The 27,649-nt window shown below is 44.2% G+C and overlaps 2 protein-coding genes across 2 annotated transcripts in view; one reads left to right on the top strand and one right to left on the bottom strand.

Annotated features, from left to right (window-relative positions):
• Window positions 1–4,128: 4,128 nt before the first annotated feature.
• On the top strand, window positions 4,129–6,320 carry bmp10 (bone morphogenetic protein 10; the record flags this gene model as incomplete). Its single annotated transcript, XM_083645223.1, has 2 exons — window positions 4,129–4,540; window positions 5,218–6,320. 2 exons carry the CDS (start codon window positions 4,129–4,131, stop codon window positions 6,318–6,320), a joined length of 1,515 nt encoding a protein of 504 aa, XP_083501349.1.
• A 14,511-nt stretch (window positions 6,321–20,831) lies between these two features.
• The window catches only part of ch25hl3 (cholesterol 25-hydroxylase like 3), a gene marked incomplete at its 5' end in the record, with an annotated part of 29,874 nt that continues 23,056 nt past the window's right edge, over window positions 20,832–27,649 (bottom strand). Inside the window, one exon of the mRNA XM_083645429.1 lies at window positions 20,832–21,219. Within this exon, the coding sequence (XP_083501555.1) occupies window positions 20,868–21,219 (352 nt within the window). The 3' untranslated portion in view covers window positions 20,832–20,867. The remainder of the gene's footprint in view (window positions 21,220–27,649) is intronic.

Below are 27,649 nucleotides of genomic sequence, written 5' to 3'. Positions count from 1 at the left end.
CAGTTGCGTAGCCGAGATGGGAATTCAGGTGACCGACAGGGACGACGGTCATTGGAGAAATGGGAGAGAGGAGGCCGGATGCCAGCAGTGTCACACACATTCACATGCCAAAGGAAGGCGTCGTCATCACCGCGCGGCTTCACCTTTGACTCGCTGCTGTCTCCCTAATCGAGAGGAACGCCTCCAGACATGTCTGCCTCATCCCCCTCAATGCCATGCCGGGACATGATCGCCTAGCTAGTCCCAGAGGGCAGTCCCTCTGTATCCTCCTTATGCATTTATGAAAGGGCCTCTTGCGTTCAGATGATAACCCATTTAGGACACTGTGTACAAAGAGGAAGTCTTAACAAATTCTCCTCATAAATTTTCAGGTATTGGTATTTTTGCTAATGATATGAGTGACCATTGTGTTATAGCCACTGTCAGACAAGCTAAGCTCCCAAGATCAAGGTCACGTATTATCCTTAAACGTGATTACAAACATTTCTGTGAGCAGGCTTTTCATCATGATTTATGGCACTTTGATTGGTCGAGGATCTCACTCATTAATGATGTAGAGCTGGCCTGGAAGTACTTTTATGATGCCTTTAGTATTTTTATAAATAAACATGCCCCTCTTCGCAAATTTAGAGTGAAGGGTAGAAACAATCCCTGGTTCTCTGCTGAGCTGTCCAGTCTCCTAAAAGCAAGGGATGATGCCTGGGCTAAGGCCAGAAATTCTAAATCCCAGGGTGACTGGCTGATATTTAAACAGCTCAGAAATCGCTTTACTTTTCTTGTTAAAAAGGCGAAATCTGAATTTTATGTTGATAAGACTACTCGTAACTTAAATGATCCTAAAAAGTTTTGGAAAGTAGTTAAATCTTTATTTGGGGTTGAAACTACAAACGAATTGCCTGCTCATATAGTAAAAGATGCACATACTCTAACTGACAAATCAGCTATTCTTAATTGTTTTAATGAACATTTTGTCTCTTCAGGATCTCTATTTGAGTCCCTACATCCACATCAATCGAATGTGCAAGGGGTTTGCCCTCCAACACCACCTATTAATGTTATGACTCCAGGATTTGATCTGACTCTTTTTGATGTAGCTGAGGTCCATACAGCTTTACATCAGTTGGATCTTAGTAAATCTGCTGGAGCTGACAATCTCGAGCCTTTCTTTTTGAGGTCAGCTGCAGATTTTATAGCAGAACCTCTGTGTCATATTTTTAATCTCACTGTTTCTGAAAATGTGATTCCAAGCATATGGAAGTCTGCCTATGTTCTTCCTCTGCTGAAAGGTGGTGATCCCTCTGTAGTTAACAACTACAGGCCGATCTCTAAACTGTGTGTTCTCTCCAAAGTTCTCGAAAAGTTGGTCGCTGAACAACTTAAAGGATTTTTAGATGCAAATGGTCTCCTCTCACAGCATCAGTCAGGTTTTCGTAAACAGCACAGTACAATTACTGCTGCTATTAAAGTGGTAAACGATATCATAGAGGCATTAGATGGCCGAAAATATTGTGCAGCTCTTTTTATTGACTTGTCAAAGGCATTTGACACTGTTGATCATGTTATCCTGGCAGACAGACTCCACAAGATTGGCTTATCTGACCATGCTGTAAACTGGTTCTCTAATTACCTAGCAGGTAGAACACAGTGTGTCCAGGCCGCTGGGTCTTCTTCCTCCTTCCTCCCTGTTTTAAAGGGCGTGCCTCAAGGTTCCATATTAGGGCCATTGTTGTTCACAATTTATGTGAATAATCTTTGTGATAACTTGTCTGATGCTGTGTCCCACTTTTATGCTGATGATACAGTAATTTATTGTTCATCCTCTTCAGTTATTCAATCCCTTGAATTCTTGCAGTCTGCCTTTGACGCTGTTCAGTCCCGTCTGACTCAGCTTAAGCTGGTATTAAATGCAGATAAATCAAAGACCATGCTATTTTCAAATGGCAAGCAGCTTCCATCTCACCTTCCTAGGCTGTCAACTGTTCAAGGGATTGAAATTGAAATGGTCACATCTTACAAATACTTAGGTATTTTAATTGATGAGAACTTGTCTTTTAAATCTCATGTTGTTAAACTTGTTTCTAAGCTGAAACTTAAATTAGGTTTCTTTTTTAGAAATAAATCATGTTTCTCATCTCAAGTCAGGAAACACTTGATCACGACAACTTTTCTACCCTTGTTGGATTATGGAGATCTGCTTTTCATGAATGCTCCTGACCAGTACTTAAAGAAACTGGACACGGTGTACCACTGTGCTTTGCGTTTTATGACTAACTGCAGCTATCGTGTACATCATTGTACTTTGTATACTGTAGCAAATTGTCCATCTCTATCTGTCCGTAGACTCTCTCACTGGCTGACTTTTATCTATAAATCTATTCTTGGGCTTCTTCCTACATATCTGTGTTTACATATGTGTAGAAACCTCAGCCATTATGGCCTGCGCTCTCAGGACATCATTCAGATGCAGGTCCCTAGAGTCAGAACTGAACTGGGTAAAAAGGCTTTTAAATTTTCTGCCCCCTCTACCTGGAATGATGTGCAGAAGGACTTGAAATTATCTAATCTTATAACTCTGGGGGAATTCAGGTCAATTTTAAGAGACAGAGAAATGAGTTCTCTTGGCTCTTGTGATTGCCCTGCAGTCACGGTGTAACCTAACTATTGTTTCCTGAGTGTGTGACTGACTGTATTTTATCTGTTTATTTTGTGTTTGTGTGTATTGATGCAACTGTCTTTATGCTGCCGTTTTGGCCAGGTCGCTCTTGGAAAAGAGGTTTTAATCTCAATGAGTTTTTTTACCTGGTTAAATAAAGGATATTGATTGATTGATTGATTGATTGAAGTGCACGTATGTTTAGGAGGAGGGCAGTTGAGCGGGCATACGAGGGGAATAGTTATTTTGTTTGCTATGTTCAAAATGAACAACAAAGGAAGAAGAATACATGCAACATAGTCAACTTGATGACTCTTTTCTGTTTGAAAAAAAAAATAGAATTCGAAATGCAAAGATCATTCTGTGGCATTTTCAGCATTTTATGCTACTTCGTCAAGACATTATTACCATAAAAAAAACGTGACTGCATGTTATTGAATTGATGAGCGCGCGAGCTGATGGTTTTAATGCTCTACAACACACTCTCAAAATGATCCGTCATCCTCGGCCATTACGCGCTCACACCTCATTGCGTTTCAATTTCATTTGGACACGTTCTGTCCAACAGTCGCATCCTGTTCCATTCAGCAATATCAACAGAGCTTCGCTGTATTCCGTCAAAAAGAAATGGTGGATGGAGCCTGTGCAGCGGCTCGCAGAACGCCCGCCATTTACAAAGCAAATAAACAAATGAAGAAGATCAACCCTGGAGCACCCACCCAAACAAAATAGCACTTCCACAAGGAAGAGGCTACAGGACAGTGTTTACAAAATCCTCATTAAGGAAGTTAGTGAGATAACAGCACACACACTCGTGCACATAGACTCCCGCACATGTCGAAGGCGCATGCACACACACACACACACACACACACACGCACACGCACACACACACACACACACACACACACGCACGTGCACGCGCATGCAGAGACACCATAAGCACAGCAATGCAGAGCCTACCATATCATAGATAAGGGACAGAAAGAAAGAGAGGGCAAGCTGGGGAAGAGAGAGCCGAGTACACAGAGAGAGACGGAGAGGGGAGAGCACGTAACAGAGATGACTCCCGTGGACAAAGCCAAGCCTCGGCCACCCTCGCGCCGGAACTACAGCTCTTTGGTACGGGACATCAAAAGGTGTGCATGAGAATAACGACTGTGCGATCTGGAGGGAGAGCGCCTTATCTGCACAACAAGCCCACACACACAGCGTCAGGAATAATACACACCACTCCAGAGAGAGAGAGGGTCCCACTGGCCAAATGCTAGGGTCAACAACACTAGTGAGCTGCCTCCGGCTGAACCAGAACTCAGGTGGATTTTTTCGAGGGGGGGCCTAGAGATGTGCTGAACTGAAAAGCTCGGAGACGATTGGATTCAAAGGTTTGAGAGATCACCGTTATTTTTGCGTTACTGTTCCTCCTTCAATCACCCCAGAGGGCATAAAAGAGACCGCTGCAGCTTGGTTTTTCCATGGCGAGCGTTTGGGTCTCTAAATTGGGAACCGTCTGCACCTCCTCCAAGACTTTGTTCTTGCTGCTTCCCATGCTGCTCCTCCAGGGGCCTCTCTGCGGACAGGGCAACCCCATCTCGCACAGCCTGCAGAGGCAGCGGCCGGCCCCGGGGCTGGGGGACGGACACGGAGGGGTGGTGGACCCCTCGCTGCTGGAGCAGGACAGTGATATGGACATGCAGAGCTTGCTGGAGAGCCTGAAGGAGCAGTTCCTCCAGACGTTCAACCTGTCCGGCCTGGGGCCCCCAGCCCAGCCTCTGGGAAGCATGCGCGTGGAGCCTCCAGAGTACATGATGGAGCTGTACAACCGCTTCGCTAACGACCGCACGGCAATGCCCACCGCCAACATCATCCGCAGCTTCAAAAATGAAGGTAGAAGGACCTCTGCTTTTTTTCTTGTTGATTGTTTTTAGGTTTTTCGAAAAGATCTTAAATATTTTCCTAATGTGCGTGGAAGTATTGACAATTTGTACAATCCTTTAGCTCTCTGATATTAAGATTAATGAATGCTCAAGTTTGCATGTATGAATATTAATTAAAATGTACTCATTGTATTTGCCAAACAAGTTCAAAGTGCAGTAACTGCACAAGTAGTGAAACTGGGGGGAAATACTTCAGTGTAACTGTCCAGACAAAAGCACAGTAGTAGTAGAGAGCAGTAGTAGTACTAGTACAGAAGTGAACTGTTCATGTATATGCTTGCATATTATGAACAAAGTTTTTGTAGATATCAAATTGAAATCCTTGCCATGACCTTGTTGCTTGTTACTGCTCTTTGCCTTTGTAAGGCAGTACTTGCATGAAAAGTTTATTCTCATTTCCAGTCGGAAAAACCCTAAATACAAAGACAAATCGAAAGTATAGTAAAATAGCAGTTAAACGTTCCCGGATTATAATACATTTATATTTAGCATTTCATTCCTTAAAAAAACTATATTGCAGAAATGAAATCGACTGGTGGTCATGTTTATTGAAACAGGTTCCTCAATAGAGAAACTATACAAAGAATGTACAGAAGTTGAACTCTGGCCGTCATTTCTCTTCCCCAGACTCATCTCCCAGTGTTGTGGGTGCTGGGGGAGCGAGGCACCACCCACTCCTCTTCAACGTGTCTGTCCCAAACCATGAACGCATCACAGCGGCCGAGCTCCGCCTCTACACGCTAGTTCAGACCGACCGCCACCTTTACGCGGGGGTCGACCGCAAGGTCACCATCTACGAGCTGGAGACGCACGACGGAGACGACGACAACAACACGACCGACGAGAACGCAGAGCGAGGAGACGCATTCAGAGGATTCGGAGGGCGGACAGAGCTGCTGGAGTTGGCTTCACGCCAGGTCTACGGCACTGACAACGGCTGGGAGGCCTTTGATCTTACCGCTACCGTGCAGCGCTGGCGCAGGTCCGACTTGTCCGGCACCACGCACAGGTTGGAAGTGCACATTGCGAGCATGGCTAATGGAGATGCTAGCATGGCTAATGGGGATACTGTTGAGGCTATGGCCGAGGGCCACAGTGATGGCGGGCCACCCGAGGGGGACATGAAGATCGACACTAGCCCCGAGGAGAAACACAAGCCCCTGCTGATTGTGTTCTCAGACGACCAAAGCGGCGACCACCGCGACGACAGGCGCGAGCTGAACGAGATGATTCACCACGAGACGTCGGACATGGTTCTCCAAGACAACCTGGGGATGGGCCTGAATGGGCTGTGGGCGGAGCCGGGCAGGGAGGGAGAGGAAGGGGAGGAGCCGGATGAGGAGGCCTTCGCCCAAATGCGCTCCAACCTGATCTACGACACGACGTCCCGCATCCGTCGCAACGCCAAGGGCAACCACTGCAAGAAGCAATCTCTGTTTGTGGAGTTCAAGGACATCGGGTGGGACAGCTGGATCCTGGCGCCCACGAGTTACGACGCTTTCGAATGCAGCGGTGTTTGCACTTTCCCCTTGACGAAGCACGTCACGCCCACCAAACACGCGATCGTCCAGACCCTGGTCAACATCAACAGTCCTCAGAAGGCAGCGCGCGCCTGCTGCGTGCCCACCAAGCTGGACCCCATCTCCCTGCTCTACCTGGACGACACGGGCGTGGTCACCTACAAGTACAAGTTCGAGGGCATGGTGGTGGCCGAGTGCGGCTGCAGATAGTCCGTGCTTTTCAGAGACATTGCGCTGTAACTACTATGAGAGGAACGGATCCCGGACACAAAACTAACAATAAGCTGAACAAGGAGATAAACCAATGCTCTGCATCACTGAAGAAGAGGAGTTGTTGTTGTTGTTGCAATCTCTATGAGGTTTACTCAGTGACATTGGGACATGCACATTCACAAAATCTATGTATGCTCCAAACAAAAATGAGTGTGGTCTGTAAATGTATATTTTGGAGTTCAAGACAAAAAAGGAATATTTCTTCTTGTACAGTCATTATTCAACAATATCAGTTGCCATCATTGGAGAGATGAACGGATGGAAATGTGCAGCAGATCTGCAGTCAACGTGTTAATAGCGACGCTAAGGTATCTTATACCAGCGACACTAAAAAGCCTGAAGAATTCGTACACAGCAGCACAGCACATCCTACCGTGTGCGCTGGGGCTGGTGGGAACCGTTGGGCCAGTCGTTTCCCCCCTGTCCTCTTCCCTCCTGTTTGGACACTGATCCTGTGACATCTGTCTTCCTCTCCACTTATCTCTGGATGCACAAACTACAATCAGCACTCCGTGTGGCCTGGCTCAGTAAAACCACCTCCCCGAGGCAACCTGACTAGACCCCCAGCTTCCCCCAGGCCCCGCCTCCTCATGATACGTAGGTGCTGGGCAGGGGGTTATCTCTCTCCCAACCCTCCTATTCCCACTTCAGCTCCAATCACATGCCTCTCTCCCACTCCCCCACTTCCCCCCCCCCCCCCCCCCCCCCACCCCTTCCCCCTGGCTGCAGTGATAACGAGGTGTCGGGGTTGAGAAACATGTACGCCGCCACTCAGGCTTGGAGGACCGGACGCCATTCTCGGCAGTCTGGGAGGTGGCGGTGGGATAGGAGAGTGCGGACCGGACAAAGGGGAGGGGGGGGGGGGGGGGTCCAAATTCCTCAACTCACTGACCTACAGTGTAGCACCACCACGCACGCCTAACATGTCTCCAGCTCCTCGGTTCAGTCGTCCCTCACGTTTGACGGTAAAGATGGACTGCTTGGACTGTTCTCATCTCGAGGCAGAAGCAAAGAGAAGAAAGGGGGGCACCTTGTCGGATTACCTTTACGGATTTCTCGATGGAGATGCAGTTATTTTTCTTTTGTGACAAGCCTTTCGATACTGACCTCTGCTGCTCGTGTCAATTAAAAAAGAGACTATTTATTGTTCTAATTTATTGATTTTTACAACAAAGAGTAGATAACTATGTAAAATGTTCTAGTTGATGTTGTGTGGAGCAGGTTTGGTATCTTTGACCTGCTCGCTTCAGGAAGAGCAATTGTAACCAAATTCACAATAGCGAAGATTAACTCCTAAGAATCTCAGACGCTTTTTTTTTTATCTAAGAATTTGTCATTGATCACCGACCCTTGTATAGAAAGTTGACATACTTTCTGGCCACACTGTTAAATGTAATCGGGGGTAATCTCATATCAAGATGATTATAAATGTTGTGGTTTAAAATGAAATACAAACATCATTTAACAAGAGTATTTTAAGCCTCCAAAGGGACACCATGAAGTTCCCCATCAATTTCACACGGTTTCTTTTCCACAATACAATTTGAGAATGAAAGCATCTGTAACTGTTACACACGAGGACAACAACAAACCAAACTTTCCATGATCTCGGAAAGTTGGCAGGACCAACGTTACAACGCATAACTGACATTCAGATCATTCAGTTGGACATTATCAACTGGCAGGTCATAGTTCATGTACGACACAAACACAGAGCCATGGGAAACAGACTGGAAGACCCGCTAATGAACACAATGGATCACTGACAGCTAGCAGATGCAGACAGTGGTGATGGAAAAAAAAAACCTACGAAAAGAAACGGCAAACAGAAAACTAAGCCAAGACGTGGCCTCTGCGTCCCTTTCTGTGCCCTTCACACTGCTATCTGGATCTGATATGGATGTGGACTCTAATCTGGACGGCAGAAGTATTACATTGTTCTTTCTATGTACCAACGCACATCGACTGTGTAAATAAAGGATAAAGATCAGATTCTTCAAATGTGTACAGTATTAGCTCTCTGTTGTTTTAGTTCTCTGGCACATCATTTGGAGACGAAAGATGAGACTTGAATGTTCCCCCGTGAGGAACTCATTTCGATAGAGAGAGCAGAAGAGATAGCAAAAATGCACAGAGTAGGGTGCAGATGTCATTCCAAGAATAAAGGTGAGGAGGAGGTGCAGCATCTGGCACGTGACGTTACCAAGAATTTCACACCATCTGTGCAGCAAATGTGTAGAATATTCAAGTGAACATGTGCAACAGGTGGTGCCGGTCCCTTACAGAGAAAGCACATGAGGTTCATATGGTTCATATGTGGTGAAACATGTGTACACGTTTCACCACGTGTCCACATGTGGTGAAACATGTGGACACATGTTGAATTTCACATGTGAAAACATAGCAACATGTTTTCCACAACATTTACATGGGTTTCACATGTAATCACATAGGTTTCACATGTAATCACATGGGGATTTACATGGGTTTCACACATTTCACATGTGAAAACGTTCCAAAACCACACGCTTCCCATGGGCAAAGCACATGTTTCACATGTGTTCCACATGTGCAATTTAACATGTTTTCACATGTGAAAATTGCACATGTGCAAAATCACATGTGATCGCATGTGATCACAAGTGATTTTTGCACGTGTGAAGTTCATGTGGTTTTTCTGTAAGGGGTAGCATTGTAAACTGTTGGCTTTCAAGAGTGCTCAGTTAAAGACACAGCATGTATCTCAGAAAACATGGTAGCCTACATACACCACCACAGGGCTGCGCTGCACTAGGAGCGCTGTGCATGTGGTACATTGTAAATGTCTGCAGTGAGATGATGCAGGCTGCTTTTCTCTCTGCTTCAGAGGGCTCGTTGCGCAACCCGTGTCCAAACACAGAGGTTATTATGGGGGACAGAAACAGGAAACGCACTTCGCTCTCCAACACAGCACGCACTTGACAGGCATGAAGGCCAAAACATATAATACAATAAATATAGTCTGCATGAACAACACCCCGAACCCCCAAAGAATAATTTATCTACACCAGGGGCTTTCAAAGTCTGAGACTGTGGGCCTCCCGCCAGACAAAGCTTGGAAAGAGACATCCCCCTCGCTCAATTTCTAGATGCCTATGGGATTATGATTATGTTATTTGATCCCATAGATGCTCTGCAATTGCACCAAGATAGCCTGATATTGTGGTTTGGCATATTTCAGACTATACCAAATACATTAAAAAAAAGGGCTGTCTGAAGGCATTTATTAGTTTCTGATTCTGGGCAAGTGCATATGGGAAAAATTGTCAAATTCCCCCAAATTACTAGGCTATATCTCTTTACTATCTCTTTAACCAAATCATACATTTAGGCTAATCTATGTGATCTCCTTTTGATAACTAATGTAATGTTTTCTCAGTTCCATAATTCACTGAGCCTCCCCTGAAACTGCTTGGAGCCCCCCTGGGGAGGCCTGCCTCCCACTTTGAAAACCTCTGCTCTACACAGTTTTGCAATTCAAAACAGATGATCTGGTGCAAGTTTGGGGTGCTATTTGGTTGCTTGCTTGCTTATACTGTCTGTTGAAACCTGGCTTGGATGTAAGAGGAAAGAAGGGTGAGGTGTGACAGTGGGTATGTTGCTAATGGCCATAATGGCATCGATACAAAAATAACTATTATGTAATAATGGAATAGCATTGATACAAAATAACGATTACGCTATTATGTAATGTTACTGGTATATCCTCTCTCAGCTTACGAAATGACTTTATTGGATCAGATAGTTGGATGCCATACCATTAAAAATGTGACTTGTGACCTGCACGTGCGTGCAGCTCTCATCTACAAGCAGTGGACATTGTGTGTTACGGTTAAGCGGCTTGTTACAGCGACGGCGGCTGTGAACAGACACTTCAAAGACAAGTCTTTGTCAGTGGAGCAGTAAGGACAAGTGCACAGATATGTCTCAGAGAGCAAACAAGCCGGGTAGTGACTGACCTCTGACCTCTCGTGTAAGATGAGGGCGGCGGTCGTCTAAAAATAGCTGCAGACCAGAGAGGGCGATCGGACGACCTCGGCCAATTACTGCGTGTGTGAGGCTCACTAATTGAATATTTACAAAACGGCGGAAGAAGAAATGTGAATCTGGCCTGTGTCACTGAATGGCAAACATTTAGGGGATTATGATGAAATGGGAAGTCTTTAACATTTGCTCCAATGATAAGGACGGGTGATCTGTGCTTTCCAGAGATGGGAAGTAACTAAGTGCAAATACTTTGTTACTAAGTAGTTCAGAGCCTGTCCTTTTTTTTTCTTTTTCTTCACTTAAGTAAACAAATTGAATCAGTACTTCTAGCTACTTTTAGCCTATCAGTCCTTTTTTTTTTTACACAAGGAACTGTACTTCTACTTAAGTAAATAATGTGTGTACTTTTCCCATCTCTGGTGCTTTCTCTCCCTCGTGTTGCTATGGGTCGAAGAACACAGCTGGACAAACCTAATGGGACAGCACTGTCACAGGGATTAAAGCAAAAAAATAATAATACTAATAATACTAATAATAGTAATAATAATAATAATAATAATAATAATAGTAATAATAATACTATTAATAATAATAATAATAATACTAATAATAATACTAATAATAATAATAATCTTCTGACTGACATTTTTTCCAGGCCTATTTTAGCTATTTCGGCCTTTTTAAAATGTCTGCTTTTTTCCGCCGTGCAGACGCTAATAGGTTTTCATGTAACAAAAAGGCAGACAGTTCCCAAACACCCAGTAATGATGCATGAATTGTGTTCCAGGCTGAATCAGCATGTTATAGGTTCCAATATCATAATGCAAATTAGTGGCTATAATAAATCACAATATATGTTGTCATTTTTATGAAGTAAAAAATAAGATAATAGCTTATACATAGGGGCTTGCATTTTTGTGTAGGCCTAATTTTCACATTTCATATCTGACTCCAATTGACGGAAATCCGTCATAGCGACTAAGAACTTTAATCCTGCTGTCATGAGCAGTCATCTCTCCGCTTCTGCTCGAGTCTGTGGAAAGTTTAGCCTACATGTTAGTGAGATTACACGTCAACGTGGGGAAAACGCATAACGACAAATAAACAGTGTTGGGCAAGTTACTTTCAAAATGTATACTACATATTACTAGTTACTTTAATTTGAAAGTAATAAGTTACTTAACAATATTACTGTCTGTGTAGAGTAACTAATTACTTATAACACTACTTTTGCATTACTTTAACCAAAATAACTGCAGTAGCCCCGGAACCATCCCGAAAGATAATTTAAACCCTCTTGAAGTCAGTGTAAACAGTCCAAAATTCTAAAATGTTATCCTTTTCCTTTGTTATTGTCATCTATAGTGGTTATTTGCATGAAAACACAATTTGATTAGGAAATGATTGCATCTTTATTTAAATAATGTGCTTTGATTTTTTTTTGAAGTAACTCAATTTGTAACTTGTGTTACTTGACAGAGTAACTGGTAGGCTATAATATTACTGAAATCATATTGTAATGAGTTATATTACTGAGTTACTACTAAAAGTAATATATTACATTACTTTTGTAATGAGTTACCCCCAACACTGCAAATAAATAAACTGGCTTGACACCGTTTCCCCACGTACACAACCCTAGCTGTGCATTCAATCTGACGTCTGCAGCTTCAAGTGGGGCGTGCCTCGCTGTGTGAACGTGTATGTTTTGGTGTGTCATCCCGAGCGACATGTGTGTCCTGTCCTGACTCTGACGTAGACACTCTAATAGGCCCTGATTGTTTCCGTTTTGGGTCACATGCTTATCGGCACCATCTCATGGCAACACCGCGTCTCTCACTCTCTCCTCGAGCCTCTTCTGTTCCCACCGAAGGTGCAGTTGCCCAATCCGCTCTTGTCGTCCATACACCGCACCACCAAAATGTAATCATTTGTACTCGGCTCAGATCATTTAATCATCATAGAGAATATGATTGTGAAATTCCCGAAAACCCACTAACCAAGTGACGAGAAGCAGATGTTCACCGCGGTTCACAGGAATATCAGGGTGCTGTGCTTGACCTTTGAAACCCACAAAGAAACATGAACGACCATCACACGTTTACTCACCGGAGACCCAAGAAAAACATCCCGTTTCATTCAAATGACAGCTAGTCTACTGCTCTCATTATGTGTCTGATTACAAATTAGCCATAGAGTAGTAGGTCTAGTTTAGTTATGTATGTAGAGTAGTATGTCTAGTTTAGTCATGTATGTAGAGTAGTAGGTCTAGTTTAGTCATGTATGTAGAGTAGTAGGTCTAGTTTAGTTATGTATGTAGAGTAGTAGGTCTAGTTTAGTTATGTATGTAGAGTAGTAGGTCTAGTTTAGTCATGTATGTAGAGTAGTATGTCTAGTTTAGTCATGTATGTAGAGTAGTAGGTCTAGTTTAGTGATGTACTGTATGTAGAGTAGTAGGTCTAGTTCAGTCATGTATGTAGAGTAGTAGGTCTAATTTAGTCATGTATGTAGAGTAGTAGGTCTAGTTTAGTGATGTATGTAGAGTAGTAGGTCTAGTTCATTCATGTATGTAGAGTAGTAGGTCTAGTTTAGTGATGTATGTAGAGTAGTAGGTCTAGTTCAGTCATGTATGTAGAGTAGTAGGTCTAGTTCAGTCATGTATGTAGAGTAGTAGGTCTAGTTTAGTTATGTATGTAGAGTAGTAGGTCTAGTTTAGTCATGTATGTAGAGTAGTAGGTCTAGTTTAGTCATGTATGTAGAGTAGTAGGTCTAGTTTAGTGATGTATGTAGAGTAGTAGGTCTAGTTCAGTCATGTATGTAGAGTAGTAGGTCTAATTTAGTCATGTATGTAGACTAGTAGGTCTAGTTAAGAAAGATACATCATAGCTGTGTATGTAGAGTAGTAGGTCTAGTTTAGTGATGTATGTAGAGTAGTAGGTCTAGTTTAGTCATGTATGTAGAGTAGTAGGTCTAGTTTAGTGATGTATGTAGAAGGTCTAGTTTAGTCATGTATGTAGAGTAGTATGTCTAGTTTAGTCATGTATGTAGAAGGTCTAGTTTAGTCATGTATGTAGAGTAGTATGTCTAGTTTAGTCATGTATGTAGAAGGTCTAGTTTAGTTATGTATGTAGAGTAGTAGGTCTAGTTTAGTCATGTATGTAGAGTAGTAGGTCTAGTTTAGTCATGTATGTAGAGTAGTAGGTCTAGTTTAGTCATGTATGTAGAAGGTCTAGTTTAGTCATGTATGTAGAGTAGTATGTCTAGTTTAGTCATGTATGTAGAAGGTCTAGTTTAGTTATGTATGTAGAGTAGTAGGTCTAGTTTAGTGATGTATGTAGAGTAGTAGGTCTAGTTTAGTGATGTATGTAGAGTAGTAGGTCTAGTTTAGTGATGTATGTAGAGTAGTAGGTCTAGTTTAGTCATGTATGTAGAAGGTCTAGTTTAGTCATGTATGTAGAGTAGTATGTCTAGTTTAGTCATGTATGTAGAAGGTCTAGTTTAGTTATGTATGTAGAGTAGTAGGTCTAGTTTAGTGATGTATGTAGAGTAGTAGGTCTAGTTTAGTCATGTATGTAGAGTAGTAGGTCTAGTTTAGTGATGTATGTAGAGTAGTAGGTCTAGTTTAGTCATGTATGTAGAAGGTCTAGTTTAGTCATGTATGTAGAGTAGTATGTCTAGTTTAGTCATGTATGTAGAAGGTCTAGTTTAGTCATGTATGTAGAGTAGTAGGTCTAGTTTAGTCATAGAAGGTCTAGTTTAGTCGGTGCCGCATCTATGTGCCGACAGGCCGCAGTGCCGACAGGCCACAATGCCGATAGCCCACAAGCAGAACCAGCTGAGCGAGGCGGCGTGCAGCGTGTCGGTGTGGACCGGCTGGAGCTAAGCTCTCCCAGTCCCCACGCCTAAACATAACCTCCCCCAGCGCCTAAACCTAACCTCCCCCAGACCCTAACCCTAAAAACCTAACATCTCCCACCTTCCACGCCTAAACCTAAGGTCGGCATTGCGGGTGGTCGGCATTGCGGGTGGTCGGCATAGCGGGTGGACCCCAGTTTAGTCATGTGGGAGGAAGCATGTGCTAACAGTTAGTCTACAACTCTCCTCCAGGACAGCAGGGGGAATTGGTCAAGTACAATTGGTAAAGGGCAGAGAAAATAGGAGAAAAATCGTAAGAAAAAAAATTATATATATTTTTTGGGTTTCATAGCCTAGGAAATGTTGTGCTCCAGTTGTTTTTGGAGTGTTTTGGAGTAGTCCCAGCGCTCCCATGGTAACTCACACTCCCTATCTGCCGTGATGAAGTGCAGGAAGCTTGTGCAACCTGAAGCTCTTTGCTCCCGTTCTTCCCCGCTGATAAAAGCATGACTGTTAACTAAGGCATGCTGACAGTAAGTGAGGTGAGAAAACAAAGCATCACGCTGGCTCCTCAGCTGGGGCGATGTCCCAAGCTCTGCTCCTTCTGCTCTCTATGCTGGCTCCTCAGCTGGGGCATGTCCCAAGCTCTGCTCCTTCTGCTCTCTACGCTGGCTCCTCAGCTGGGGCATGTCCCAAGCTCTGCTCCTTCTGCTCTCTATATTCAAAGGCTTACAGTGAAAGCGTTACTCCAGACCCCTTCCTCGCCATGTTTGGGGGCTGCCAGTGAACACACTGCGCATTGCAGGCCATCTCGCTCTGTAGGTACTACTCTGCTGGCCAAACGCCTCTTTTGACAACAATGGAAATCGGAGTCCAGCCCCACGACGTTCCACCAATGGCTGAGCGAGTTTGGTAACGCGCTTCATATGGAAGGCCGTCGATATAAACTGGCCAATGAAGAAAATGTCTTGCTGAAAATGTGGGAACCACTTCTTGTGAAATGGTCGTCTTCTCAGCAGAAGTGGGAAGTCTGTCTCATCTACCTCAAGAATTGTCTCATCCAGCTCAGGGGGCTTGATAGGATGCGGTATCATCCATGCTGTACTGTAATCTTACATATCTCTCCTGTTGCCAGTATTATTATTTCTTCACAATTGTTTATTATATTTTGTGTGTGTGTGTGTGTGTGTGTGTGTCTGTTCCCCTGATTTTATTTAATTTTTTCTGAACACTACCAATCACAATGTAAATGATATTGGCTGCGTTTCCCAAAAGCTTCTTAGCGCTAAGAAGCTTCTTTGACCCTTCTTAAGGCTTCCGTAAGAAGCCAACGCGTTTCCCGATTGCTTCTTAGCCTAAGATGATCTTTCGTTAAGAAGGTTTTGTAAGAAGGGTCTGGGGCATTCTTAACACCTTCTTAACGACGAAACACTCGCAGATTCAGCCGCAAAAGGAGATAATAATATAGTGTCCACTGTTGTGTTTTTCCCTTTTTCCTTTCTTTCATGCACCCTTTAGTGTTTAAAATTGGGGAACACTTGAAAATCTCTCCTCTATGTAATATGGTTACTTGTGTTTTAAATGTTTTACCGTAGGCTATATTCCTCTAATCAGAATGGATTCCTTTTATAATAAGAATGTTGTGGATTTATATAGCACCTTTCACAGAACCCTTCTTAAGAGCCTTCTTTAGCGATGTGTTAAGAAGGCTGTTAAGAAGGCATTTGGGACACACTTCTTTGGAGCCTTCTTAACTCCTTAAGAAGCTTCTTTGTTGGGAAACGCAGCCCTTTTCCTTTTTGCCTGTTGCTTGTTCTATTTCAAATTGTATGCATCTCTTAATCCTCAATCTTATTTTACCTGGACATTTCTTCACCCGCTTAGAGTGCTGTCATTGTAATGTACAGTATACACTTCCTGTCTCCTACAGAGTGATGTCATTGTAATGTACAGTATACACTTCCTGTCTCCTACAGAGTGATGTCATTGTAATGTACAGTATACACTTCCTGTCTCCTACAGAGTGATGTCATTGTAATGTACAGTATACACTTCCTGTCTCCTACAGAGTGATGTCATTGTAATGTACAGTATACACTTCCTGACTCCTACAGAGTGATGTCATTATAATGTACAGTATACACTTCCTGACTCCTACAGAGTGATGTCATTATAATGTACAGTATACACTTCCTGTCTCCTACAGAGTGATGTCATTGTAATGTACAGTATACACTTCCTGTCTCCTACAGAGTGATGTCATTGTAATGTACAGTATACACTTCCTGACTCCTACAGAGTGATGTCATTATAATGTACAGTATACACTTCCTGTCTCCTACAGAGTGATGTCATTGTAATGTACAGTATACACTTCCTGTCTCCTACAGAGTGATGTCATTGTAATGTACAGTATACACTTCCTGTCTCCTACAGAGTGATGTCATTGTAATGTACAGTATACACTTCCTGTCTCCTACAGAGTGATGTCATTGTAATGTACAGTATATAGACCAAATCACCGTGACGTCACCATGTAAACAACATTACTTCTGCATACCACTTCGGGAAGGCGGCAGGTTCAAATTTGCGTGTTGTCAAATAAATGCTGTCAAACCCTCTCGTTGTTTTCGGCCGACTACTTTCAATTTAAATGTTTAAACGGTTGGTAAACATGCTTGTCCGACGTATCTAGCCTTTCTTCTGTGTTTGTTTTATGTAGTGTTCGCTAGCTAATAACGTTTGTTTACAACTGTCAAACTCGCTGTTTTTTTGCAGACTCGTTAACGTTACAGACAGAGCTACTGACGCCACGTTAATTTAATTTAGCTTCAAGTCTGGTCTGGTCTGGTCCAACAGGTAAATGAGCTAGTCTCGTCTCCACTAACGTTAGTGAAAGTGTTGTTATGAATGATATTAAACAACAACACAACACGAACGAACCATTTTTGTCTTCTTTGTCTGTTTTTGTCTTCAACACGTCAACAAGTTTGTGCCGTTCACCGCCATTATGATGTGTGGACCCCAGGGGTAACCGGAAGTAAATGTAAACATCCCCGCTGATTTGGTCTATATACACTTCCTGTCCTCAGCACCTAATGAAGAGACTTAAAAAGAGAAAGAAAACAAAGTAGTGTCATGAGGATGCTACTGCAACTGAATTGCACACACTCTGGCTCTCAACTCACCAAATACTGCTGTGGTCAGCAACCCTTGTCTTGTCATCACATCCCGAAGAGAAAGGTCGTCCCCTCTGGTCAGAGAGCAGGGGAGGACTGTGTGGAGGAGGAGTACTTGGTTGCTGCTGGGAGGAGGGGGTTGCGGATGGGGTTGCAGAGGGGGGGTGAGGGGGTTTGGGTTTAGGCACTGGTCATCACTCGGTTGGGGGGGGGGCTTGTGCCCCTTCCCCTGAAGCCCCCCTCCCCAACACGCATTCCCAGGCACACACAGTCCTCCTCCTCCTCCCGGGCAAACAAGTCCACCTCCTCCTCCGCGCAGTTCTCCCCTGCCCGCATCGTTGCTTTCTGACCAGAGGGGGCGCTATCTTTCTCTTCAGGAAGTGACGACAAGACAAGGGTCCCTGACCGAACGTCGGTATTTGACGACTCGGGAGTGAGAATGGGTTGTTAGTGGATATGCTGCTTGGGTCGAAAAAATAGAAAGAGCGCAGTAAGAAAACATCTGGTTTTGGTTTCTCCCTGAAATCCCAAGGAACCATTTAATAAGGTCAGGACAAGTCACCAACCACAGCATCAAAACAGAAAGCTGAACCCAAGACAAGCACTTGGGTTGTCTCATCCATGTGCCTGGACACCAAAGGTCTGATGAAGCATGATGTGTGTGAAAAGGAAACCCTTAACAACAGTCGGCTATTACCATACATAAAATTACAATTGCAATTATTTACAAAATGATTTATCGAGACAATTTAGTCACACATTTATGTCACAAATTGCAACAGCTTTGGCTAAAGAGTAATACTACTCACTTAAAAAAGAAACCTATGGTTATATGATAAATGATATAACTGTCTAGACTCTAGGCAGTTATATCAATATTTGGATTAGAGAAACTAAGCACTAATCTTTCATATCAGCATGTTGTACAACCTGGAGCTGTTCTGTTTCTGAGCCACGTGCCGCTGTGAGGTAGAGCGCGTTGTCCACCAACCAGAAGGTCGGTGGTTTGATCCCCGGCTCCTCCAGTCTGCATGTCGAAGTGTCCTCGGGCAAGACACTGAACCCCAACTTGGCTGTGCCAGCACCCTGCGTGGCAGCTGGCCGCCCTCGGTGTGTGAATGGGTGAATGTAGGCACATTGTAAAGCGCTTTGGATAAAGGCGCTATATAAATGCAGTCCATTTACCATCTACATATGACTAGCACTGTCCAGTGTCCACAATGCATCTCTCACATGTTTGCCGCTTTACGCCTACCTACATACCACGAGAGCAAACAAACGCCCATTCGAAAACACACCCAAGTACAGAGGACAAAAGGGTTTCTCATGAGTTCAGACACTCGTCCATCGTTTCACTGCACGTCCTTCTTCTTGTATCTCGTCTCGTCACCTCGTGCTGCGTTCACATCCTGATACCAGCTTCCACCTTTCAAAGGCCGCGTCCAGGTGACCCACGTCCAGGTGACCCACGTCCAGGTGACCCACGTCCAGGTGACCCACGGACTCTGATTGTTCAGACTTGCTGAATTCTCACATCATAATTTGAAAAAAGAATCAACAAACAAGTCATTTTTAGCTGCGACCAGCAGCTCTATAAGTCACTCTTGTCGGTTGGTCGGTCTACAAAAAGTTCACCGCCACTGAGCGGGCACAGTTTTCGCTCTAGGATGCTGAAATTTGGCATGGAGGACAGGTGTGTGTGTGTGTGAAGCCGTTTTCCCACATGCGTACCGGAAAATTACCTGTAAGTCAATATCGGACATTTCCCTTCACACTTTGGCTCGCGCATGTGGGAATCTATCAGCGAATTTGCCTGTATGTTGGGGGGAGGGGGAGCTTATTTGGGGGGTCGGCAAAACTCGAAATAAGTTCGCTTGTCAGTTGTCACACAATAAATCACACTCGTTTGACTTAAGAGCAGCGTCAAGCCGCCAGCGTAATAAACACAGCCGATTTACCCCCTCCCCTCTCTGCTCGAGAGCAGCAGCCACACAGGACAGACACACAGCGAGAATGGCAGAGGCTTGCAAGCTGCTCAACGCTTGTATGTATGTAGAGAAAGCAAATGCACGAAGCGGAATGTGGAAGTAGTTTGCTTTGATGTGCGCGAATGATTAGATGATGCACTTTGAAGAAGTTGGGATCCGTGTCTGAGAGAAATAGTTGCTGGTTCGATGTTTATCCGTTCACCTGCGTCGCGTTGAAGCACTTTTTACAGACTGGCTTCGTTTGATGTGTCCGGGGTTGCCTTCGGAAATCAGCAAGCTGACATACTGCTCTTATTAGGCTATCACAAGATCATTTCGCCAGTTTGCTTTAATGTGCGCGAATGATTAGATTATGCCCGCTGGAACATTAAGCAACGTGTGTAGGCTACACCTCGCCCATGATTGAAGGACCGCTGTCGCGGAAAATGACTGGACCCGTTTCCACTTGCGTCCCCTTAAGAGCATACCGCTCTTCTGACTGGCTCCAAACTGGTGAAATCTCCGCGATGACGGGGTCGCGCTTATACCGGCACGACGACTTTCTCACATGCAGGCATTAGACCACCTTCCGGTCATTTAGCGGTACAAAGCGCATGTGGGAAAACGGCTTCAGAGAGAGAGAGAGAGAGAGGGGGGGGGGGGGGGTGTTTGTGTTCATGCCAATTGGCTAAAGGGGGGCAGTTTGAAATGTGTGGTTGTTTAATGACTCCTCTTAAAATGCCACAGCAGGAGACAGCTAGTTGCTGGAGTTGCTGTTTGTGGTTTGAAATTGCGACGGCTGGTTTGATGACATGATGTGTCCCTCACTAAGTGCATGTGCGTTAACTGCTGATTAGGAGCAACTGATCCCCTCAGAAAAATTCAAAGTATACTACATATATATACACTACATATTACTAGTTACTTCCATTTGAAAGTATTAAGTTACTTTACAATATTACTGTCTGTGTAGAGTAACTCGTTACTTATTACACTGCTTTTGGGTTCCTTTCACCAAAATAACAGCAGCGGCAGAATGACATCGCCGCCCGGGAACCATCCCAAAAATTTTTTTCAACCATCTTGGAAGTCAGTGTAAAGAATCCAAAATTCTAAATGTCCTATTATTTTCCTTTGTTATTGTCATCTATAGTGGTTATTTGCATAAAAACACAGTTTGATTGGGAAATGATTGTATCTTCATTTATGTACTTTGATTTTTTTTTTAATTACTCAATTTGTAACTTGAGTTACTTGACAAAGTAACTGGTATAATATTACTGAAATCCTATAAGTAATAAGTTATATTATTGAGTTACTGCTAAGAGTAATATATTACATGTAATATGTTACTTTTGTAATGAGTTACCCCCAACACTGCAAGTGACTTTCCACGTCACTGCTTTTAACCGTCATTCGAATCCGAAAGGCTTCTCCTCATGGGCGTGCACGCAGCACTAGTGCATGTGCGTGCCACAGAGGTGGTCCCAGTGCGTGAAGTAGGGGGCGTAGTTGCCCCGCTGCAGGTCGTGGTGGGCCTGGTGGTGGGGGGCCCCTCCCAGGCAGGGCAGCAGCCTGTGCAGGCCCCAGGGCAGGTCGTAGCCACAGTGGTCCTCCACCGCCAGCCAGCTGTTGAGCAGGTGGAAGAGGACTTCGCTCAGAGGGTGGCAGCCCAGTGCCCAGGCGCTGCTCAGGGCCAGCAGCAGCAGGGACAGCAGCTCCGCTGGGCTGGCGTCCTGGGCCGTCAGGGCGAAGGGCGTGTGGTTCTGGTGGTGCACTTTGTGGACGTGGCGGTACAGCCAGGGAACCCTGTGGGTCAGCAGAGGACAGTACAGCACAGTAAGTTAGGGTTCTGTGGGTCAGCAGAGGACAGTACAGCACAGTAAGTTAGGGTTCTGTGGGTCAGCAGAGGACAGTACAGCACAGTAAGTTAGGGTTCTGTGGGTCAGCAGAGGACAGTACAGCACAGTAAGTTAGGGTTAGGGTTTTTGCATGTTGTTTTTTAGTGTGGGGGGGGGGGGTTCCTATCTGGTAGGAAAGGAAACCCCAAGGGAGCACAGAGAGAACATGCAAACTCCACACAGGAAGGGCACTTTTTGACAACCCCACCTGGGGGCGTAGGCACTGAAGACATGGGAATGGGGACACACCCTCAGCGCCCACAGCGTTCCCCCCAGGGGGTTCCTCCGTATAAAACCCCCCCCACTAAAAACATGCAGAAGATCAGATCGTCATCGTCATCCGACCAGTGACGACAACATCCAAAGTTGGTCCCCGGGCGCTGTACGAGAAAGCGACCACTGCTCCTGGCCTGCCCCTCGGAGGAAAGGACATGCCTGGATGGGTTAAATGCAGAGGACACTTTTCACCGGCCACCGTCAGCATGAGTGTGTTGTGGCCGCATGCATGTGTTGTGGTGTTCGTGTGACAATAAAAGACGGGCTTGTCCGTTACGAGAGTCCCGGGCGGGAATTGAACCCAGGACCTTCTTGCTGTGAGGAGAAAGCGCTACCGCTGCACCACCGTGTGGGGTGGGGTCACAGTATAGTTTACAGTACATGCTGGCTTGTGTGCAGTGCAGACCCTAATAGAAAATCACCATCATATTCCTATAGGGGCTTGTAGTGTCTCTGTGGCATTCAACGGTGGGTTTATAGTGGCCTTATTGTGCCTTTTGATATTGTCATGATCTATATCAGAGGTTTTCAGAGTGGGAGGCGGGCCTCCCCAGGGGGGCTCCATGCAGTTTCAGGGGAGGCTCAGTGACTGGAAGGGAAAAAATATAACATTAGTTATTAAAGTGAGATATGCATAGAATAGCCTAAATGTGTGTGATTTTATACCATAATATAAAATGGTAAATGGTAAATGGACTGCATTTATATAGGGCTTTACAATGTGTCTACATTCGCCCATTCACACACCGAAGGCGGCCAGCTGCGACGCAGGGTGCTGGCACAGCCATCGGGAGCAATTTGGGGTTCAGTGTCTTGCCCAAGGACACTTCGACATGCGGACTGGAGGAGCCGGGGATCGAACCACCGACCTTCCGATTAGTGGACGACCTGCTCTACCTCCTGAGCCACAGCCGCCCCAAAAATCCCCAAAAGCCGCCCCAAAAATCACATAATATGTCCAGGAAAACTTAGACCCGCTTCAATTTGCCTACAGGCCAAGCAGGGGTGTCGATGGTGCAATAAACACTCTTTTAAACCTGTCCCACACCCACCTAGAGGTGCAAAGAGCTTTGTGCCTCTGCTTTTTATTGACTTCCTCTTCCGCTTTTAATTGCATCCAGCCTCATATTTTAGCAAGTATTTTAAAGACTACTTTAACTACTACTACTACTACTACTAACATCGATCCTGGGCTGATATGTTGGCTGATCAACTTTTTAACTGACAGGATCACAAAGCGTGAGAGTAAACAGCACTTTGTCCGATGTGCTCTTTTCCTCCACTGGATCGCCCCAGGGGTGTGTCCTCTCTGCACTTTTATTCATTTTATACACAAACCTGTGCAAAAGACACTTTAAGAAGCGTCACATTATTAAATTTGCTGACGACTCCGTCATAGTGTCGCTCCTCAACAATGATGATCCTGACCACGGCCCTGTAGTGAAGGACTTCATTGACTGGTGTAAGTCGTCCATACCTTCCTTGATATATGTGTCAAAGACCAAAGAGATGCACATTCATTTTAGAAAGAGCCCCTCTGTCATTATCAATGAGCCGGCTGTGGAGGTTGTACAGCAGTACAAATACCTCGACACGATAATAGACGCTAAGCTGACCTTTGACCCTCACGTAGATGCCGTGTGTCGGAAAGCACATCAGCGCATGTTCTTTTATCGTAAGCTACGGAATTTTAATGTCGACAGGACTTTGATGAAAATGTTTTACTCTTGTTTTATCAAATCGGTTCTCACTTTCTCGTTTGTGTGCTGGTATGGGTCTCTTACCCTCAAGAATAAGAAGCGACTGCACAGTATTGTGAAGGTGTGCAGCAAAATCGCTCACAATGCTCTAAAATGACCTTCATAGCCTGCACAAAACTAGGACCTTGAAAGAGGCACAGTCAATCTTGGCTGACCCGAGCGAGCCACCCTCTGAGCCTCGAGTTTGAGCTGCTCCCGTCCGGTCGCAGATTCAGTCTGCTGCCAAAATGCAGAACCAACAGACACAAACAAACAAAATGTCTTCCTGCTCCCATCGGCTTCTTAAACAGCCCCATGTGATTTCCCAGACATGGGACCAAGTCACTTCGGTCCAAGTCTCAAGTAAGTCCCAAGTAATTTGGTCCAAGTCTCAAGCAAGTCCCAAGTCATTTTGTTTTGGGCAAGTCAAGTCAAGTCAAGTCACAGGTTTTGTCAAGTCAAGTCAAGTCAAGTCGAGTCCTTAGTTAAGGCAAGTCAAGTCCCAAGTCAAGTCACTTTTTTTCCCCACCCCCAAATACTGCAGTCTTACCTTTCTTTATAAAGAAAAAAGACATGGTAATACCTGTCTACCTGATATTATTGGCCAATTTACGGTATCTAACCCGTTCAAAAAGTATGACGAATTTAATTTGTGTTCTAATCATTGATATTCAGTGAAATAAATGTAATCAAACAAAAGTCAAATAACTTTATAAACGCTTATTTATTTCTGAACTGCTTCTCAGTAAAAAAAAAAAAAATCTGCCACGTCAGTTTTAAACAGTGAATTAGTGACAGGCTGACATACTACAATGTAATCAAACAAAAACAAATAGCTTAAACTTAGAGTATTTACCTCTTCTCAATCAAAACATATTAATATAAACAAGGCTGGAAACCTATACTGTATATGCCAGTGCAGAAGAGCATTGTTGACACACACACACACACACACACACACACACACACACACACACACACACACACACACACACACACACACACACACACACACACACAGCTGACAACATGTTCCTCTCCCCCCTCCAACCCAGGGCTGACACATACATTTGCATAATGTCCCATGATGCATTGTGGTTGACAAGGAAGCAACCAAATTAAGCTAAATAAGTGGTAGATATAGTCATATTTATTCTTACCAAATTTTTACCACAAGTTGTAATATTTCAATGTTGGCCAAAATACAAATAAAAAATTGACTATATGAATTAACACCCTAAGTCTAAAGCACATTTTTAGGCGGGGTATATATACATCTCACAACTAGAACAAGTTGTAGGATGATTGGGAACTTTGGAGACCGTGTTGCGCAAGCTTGTGCATAGTATTTTAAGATCTCTTGGGGAGCGCTGGCCAAAAGTATTTAATAAATATTTCCTCTCAATCACTGTTAAACAGTGAAACACTGACAGCCAGATTACAACATCAAACGTTGTTAGATTCCACCCCTGTCCCTTCTGCCTGTTTGAAGAATATTTCAGCTGTGTGCAATCCAGTGAGATGATTGATTGACGGCCAGTCATCCAATCACGACAATGCTATAAGGAGGAGCATGACTGGATGACAATTTGTCATTGGATGACTCAGTCATGATCCTCCTTATGGGATTGTCGTGATTGGGTGACTGGCTGTCCGTCACGCTCCTCTCTCCGTCTCCTCTCCAGCTTGCACTCGCCATGCACTGACTGACGCATACCGGACAGACAGAGAAACTTGGACAATGTTACGTTATGATTTCATTATTTAAACAGACAAACACAAACAAGTCATCCAAGTCATCACCTCTCAAGTCAAGTCAAGTCTCGAGTCTTAAACTTCCAAGTCCAAGTAAGTCTCAAGTCATTTATGTTTTTGTCAAGTCAAGTCTCAAGTCATCAAAACAGGGACTCGAGTCCAAGTCACCAAGTCTCAAGTGCCCATCTCTGTGATTTCCACTGTAACTGTTGTCAATTTGTTGTGCTGAAATCTGTTTGCTGTTTGTTTGATGATTTGTTGTTTTTTTATGCTTCTACTGGCTGCTTCCCAAATTGCCCCTCGGAGGATAATAAAGACTACCTTGAACCTTGAACCTTGGTTAAAGAAATAGTTCAGAGATTCAGTATAGAGAGCCGCAGGGATGACGTATTTTTGTAGGCTGAATGCGGAAGTCCCGAACTTCCTGGTTCAACACTGTTTCTGTCTATGGGATTTTTGAATGGGTTTTTGGCGCGATGCTTCAAATAAGGTCTCTGGGCAACGCAAGTTTAATCAAACGCGAACCAAGGTTCAGCGGGATAATCTTCACACATGAGGACCACTTTCATGAGTTTTGTAGCGTAAATGCGAGCCCTAGAAGTAAAAAGCTCGAGCTAAGCTAATCCAGAACTACACACTGTCGCATAGGCTTCCACGTCACGTCAGCACTCAACCTGGACTTTTGTTGATGTGTGCACTGATTACCCCGGGCTGAACGGGGCTGAACCAGGTGAGGGAAAGAGAATTTCCGTGTTCGTCCTTTGAGTGGTGACGTTATTGACCTATATATCCCCGTCGACTCAAAAGTGTAGTCTCATTTAGCCGTTTGCTAGCTGGCCACCCTTTTAACGGCACGTAAAAGCTTCAAAACTCATAAAAGTGGTCTTCATGTGTGAAGATGATGTTACTACCATCTGGTTCGCGTTTGCCAGCATTGCCCAGAGAGCGTATTAGAAGCATCACGCCAAAAACCCATTCAAAACTCCCATAGGCGAAAACTGTGTTGAACCAGGGCTGTTAGCATCGATGATTTCCGGACTCGTTACTGCGGCTCTCTATTGGGGAATTTGACAGTTCTTCCCACTTTCCCAGAGTCAGAAACAAATACATGCCTTCAGGCAGACCTTGCTATGTATTTGGTGTTATCTGAAGTCAAACAGTAATATCAGGCTATCTTAGCTCAGTTGTTTAGTGTCTATGGCAGGGCTATTCAACTAAATTGTTCAGGGGGCCACATTGTCAGAAACCTAAGGGGCCGGGGGCCGGACCGTTCCCCGAGCCATTATATGTACACTTGACACAACCCGCCACCACATTTTCACAGCCGTGCTGGAACTATTATTGAATAGGGGGTGCTGTATAGCGGGCAGCGTCAAAGAAAATTTGATGTTTTTTGGACTTTTATCCATATTTAGAAGAATATTTAATTTTTAATTAACATTAGGATTATACTGTTGTGATGTCATTTAGGGATGTTCATCAATTATCGAAAATCGATAATCGATCGTTAAGGATTGGAATCGATCCTGTGGCATTTGGATCGATTTTTTAATTATTAAAAAAAAAAAAAAAAAAAAAAAATCTTTTTTTTTTTTTTTTGTTTTTTTTGTTTTTAAATTTGCTGACGACTCCGTCATAGTGTCGCTCCTCAACAATGATGATCCTGACCACGGCCCTGTAGTGAAGGACTTCATTGACTGGTGTAAGTCGTCCATACCTTCCTTGATATATGTGTCAAAGACCAAAGAGATGCACATTCATTTTAGAAAGAGCCCCTCTGTCATTATCAATGAGCCGGCTGTGGAGGTTGTACAGCAGTACAAATACCTCGACACGATAATAGACGCTAAGCTGACCTTTGACCCTCACGTAGATGCCGTGTGTCGGAAAGCACATCAGCGCATGTTCTTTTATCGTAAGCTACGGAATTTTAATGTCGACAGGACTTTGATGAAAATGTTTTACTCTTGTTTTATCAAATCGGTTCTCACTTTCTCGTTTGTGTGCTGGTATGGGTCTCTTACCCTCAAGAATAAGAAGCGACTGCACAGTATTGTGAAGGTGTGCAGCAAAATCGCTCACAATGCTCTAAAATGACCTTCATAGCCTGCACAAAACTAGGACCTTGAAAGAGGCACAGTCAATCTTGGCTGACCCGAGCGAGCCACCCTCTGAGCCTCGAGTTTGAGCTGCTCCCGTCCGGTCGCAGATTCAGTCTGCTGCCAAAATGCAGAACCAACAGACACAAACAAACAAAATGTCTTCCTGCTCCCATCGGCTTCTTAAACAGCCCCATGTGATTTCCCAGACATGGGACCAAGTCACTTCGGTCCAAGTCTCAAGTAAGTCCCAAGTAATTTGGTCCAAGTCTCAAGCAAGTCCCAAGTCATTTTGTTTTGGGCAAGTCAAGTCAAGTCAAGTCACAGGTTTTGTCAAGTCAAGTCAAGTCAAGTCGAGTCCTTAGTTAAGGCAAGTCAAGTCCCAAGTCAAGTCACTTTTTTTCCCCACCCCCAAATACTGCAGTCTTACCTTTCTTTATAAAGAAAAAAGACATGGTAATACCTGTCT

Source organism: Poromitra crassiceps (genome assembly GCF_964638095.1).
Source record: "Poromitra crassiceps genome assembly, chromosome: 10".
Taxonomy (NCBI): domain Eukaryota; kingdom Metazoa; phylum Chordata; class Actinopteri; order Beryciformes; family Melamphaidae; genus Poromitra; species Poromitra crassiceps.
The sequence above is the reverse complement of the archived record's forward strand: the minus strand, read 5'-3'. Positions and strand labels throughout refer to the sequence as shown.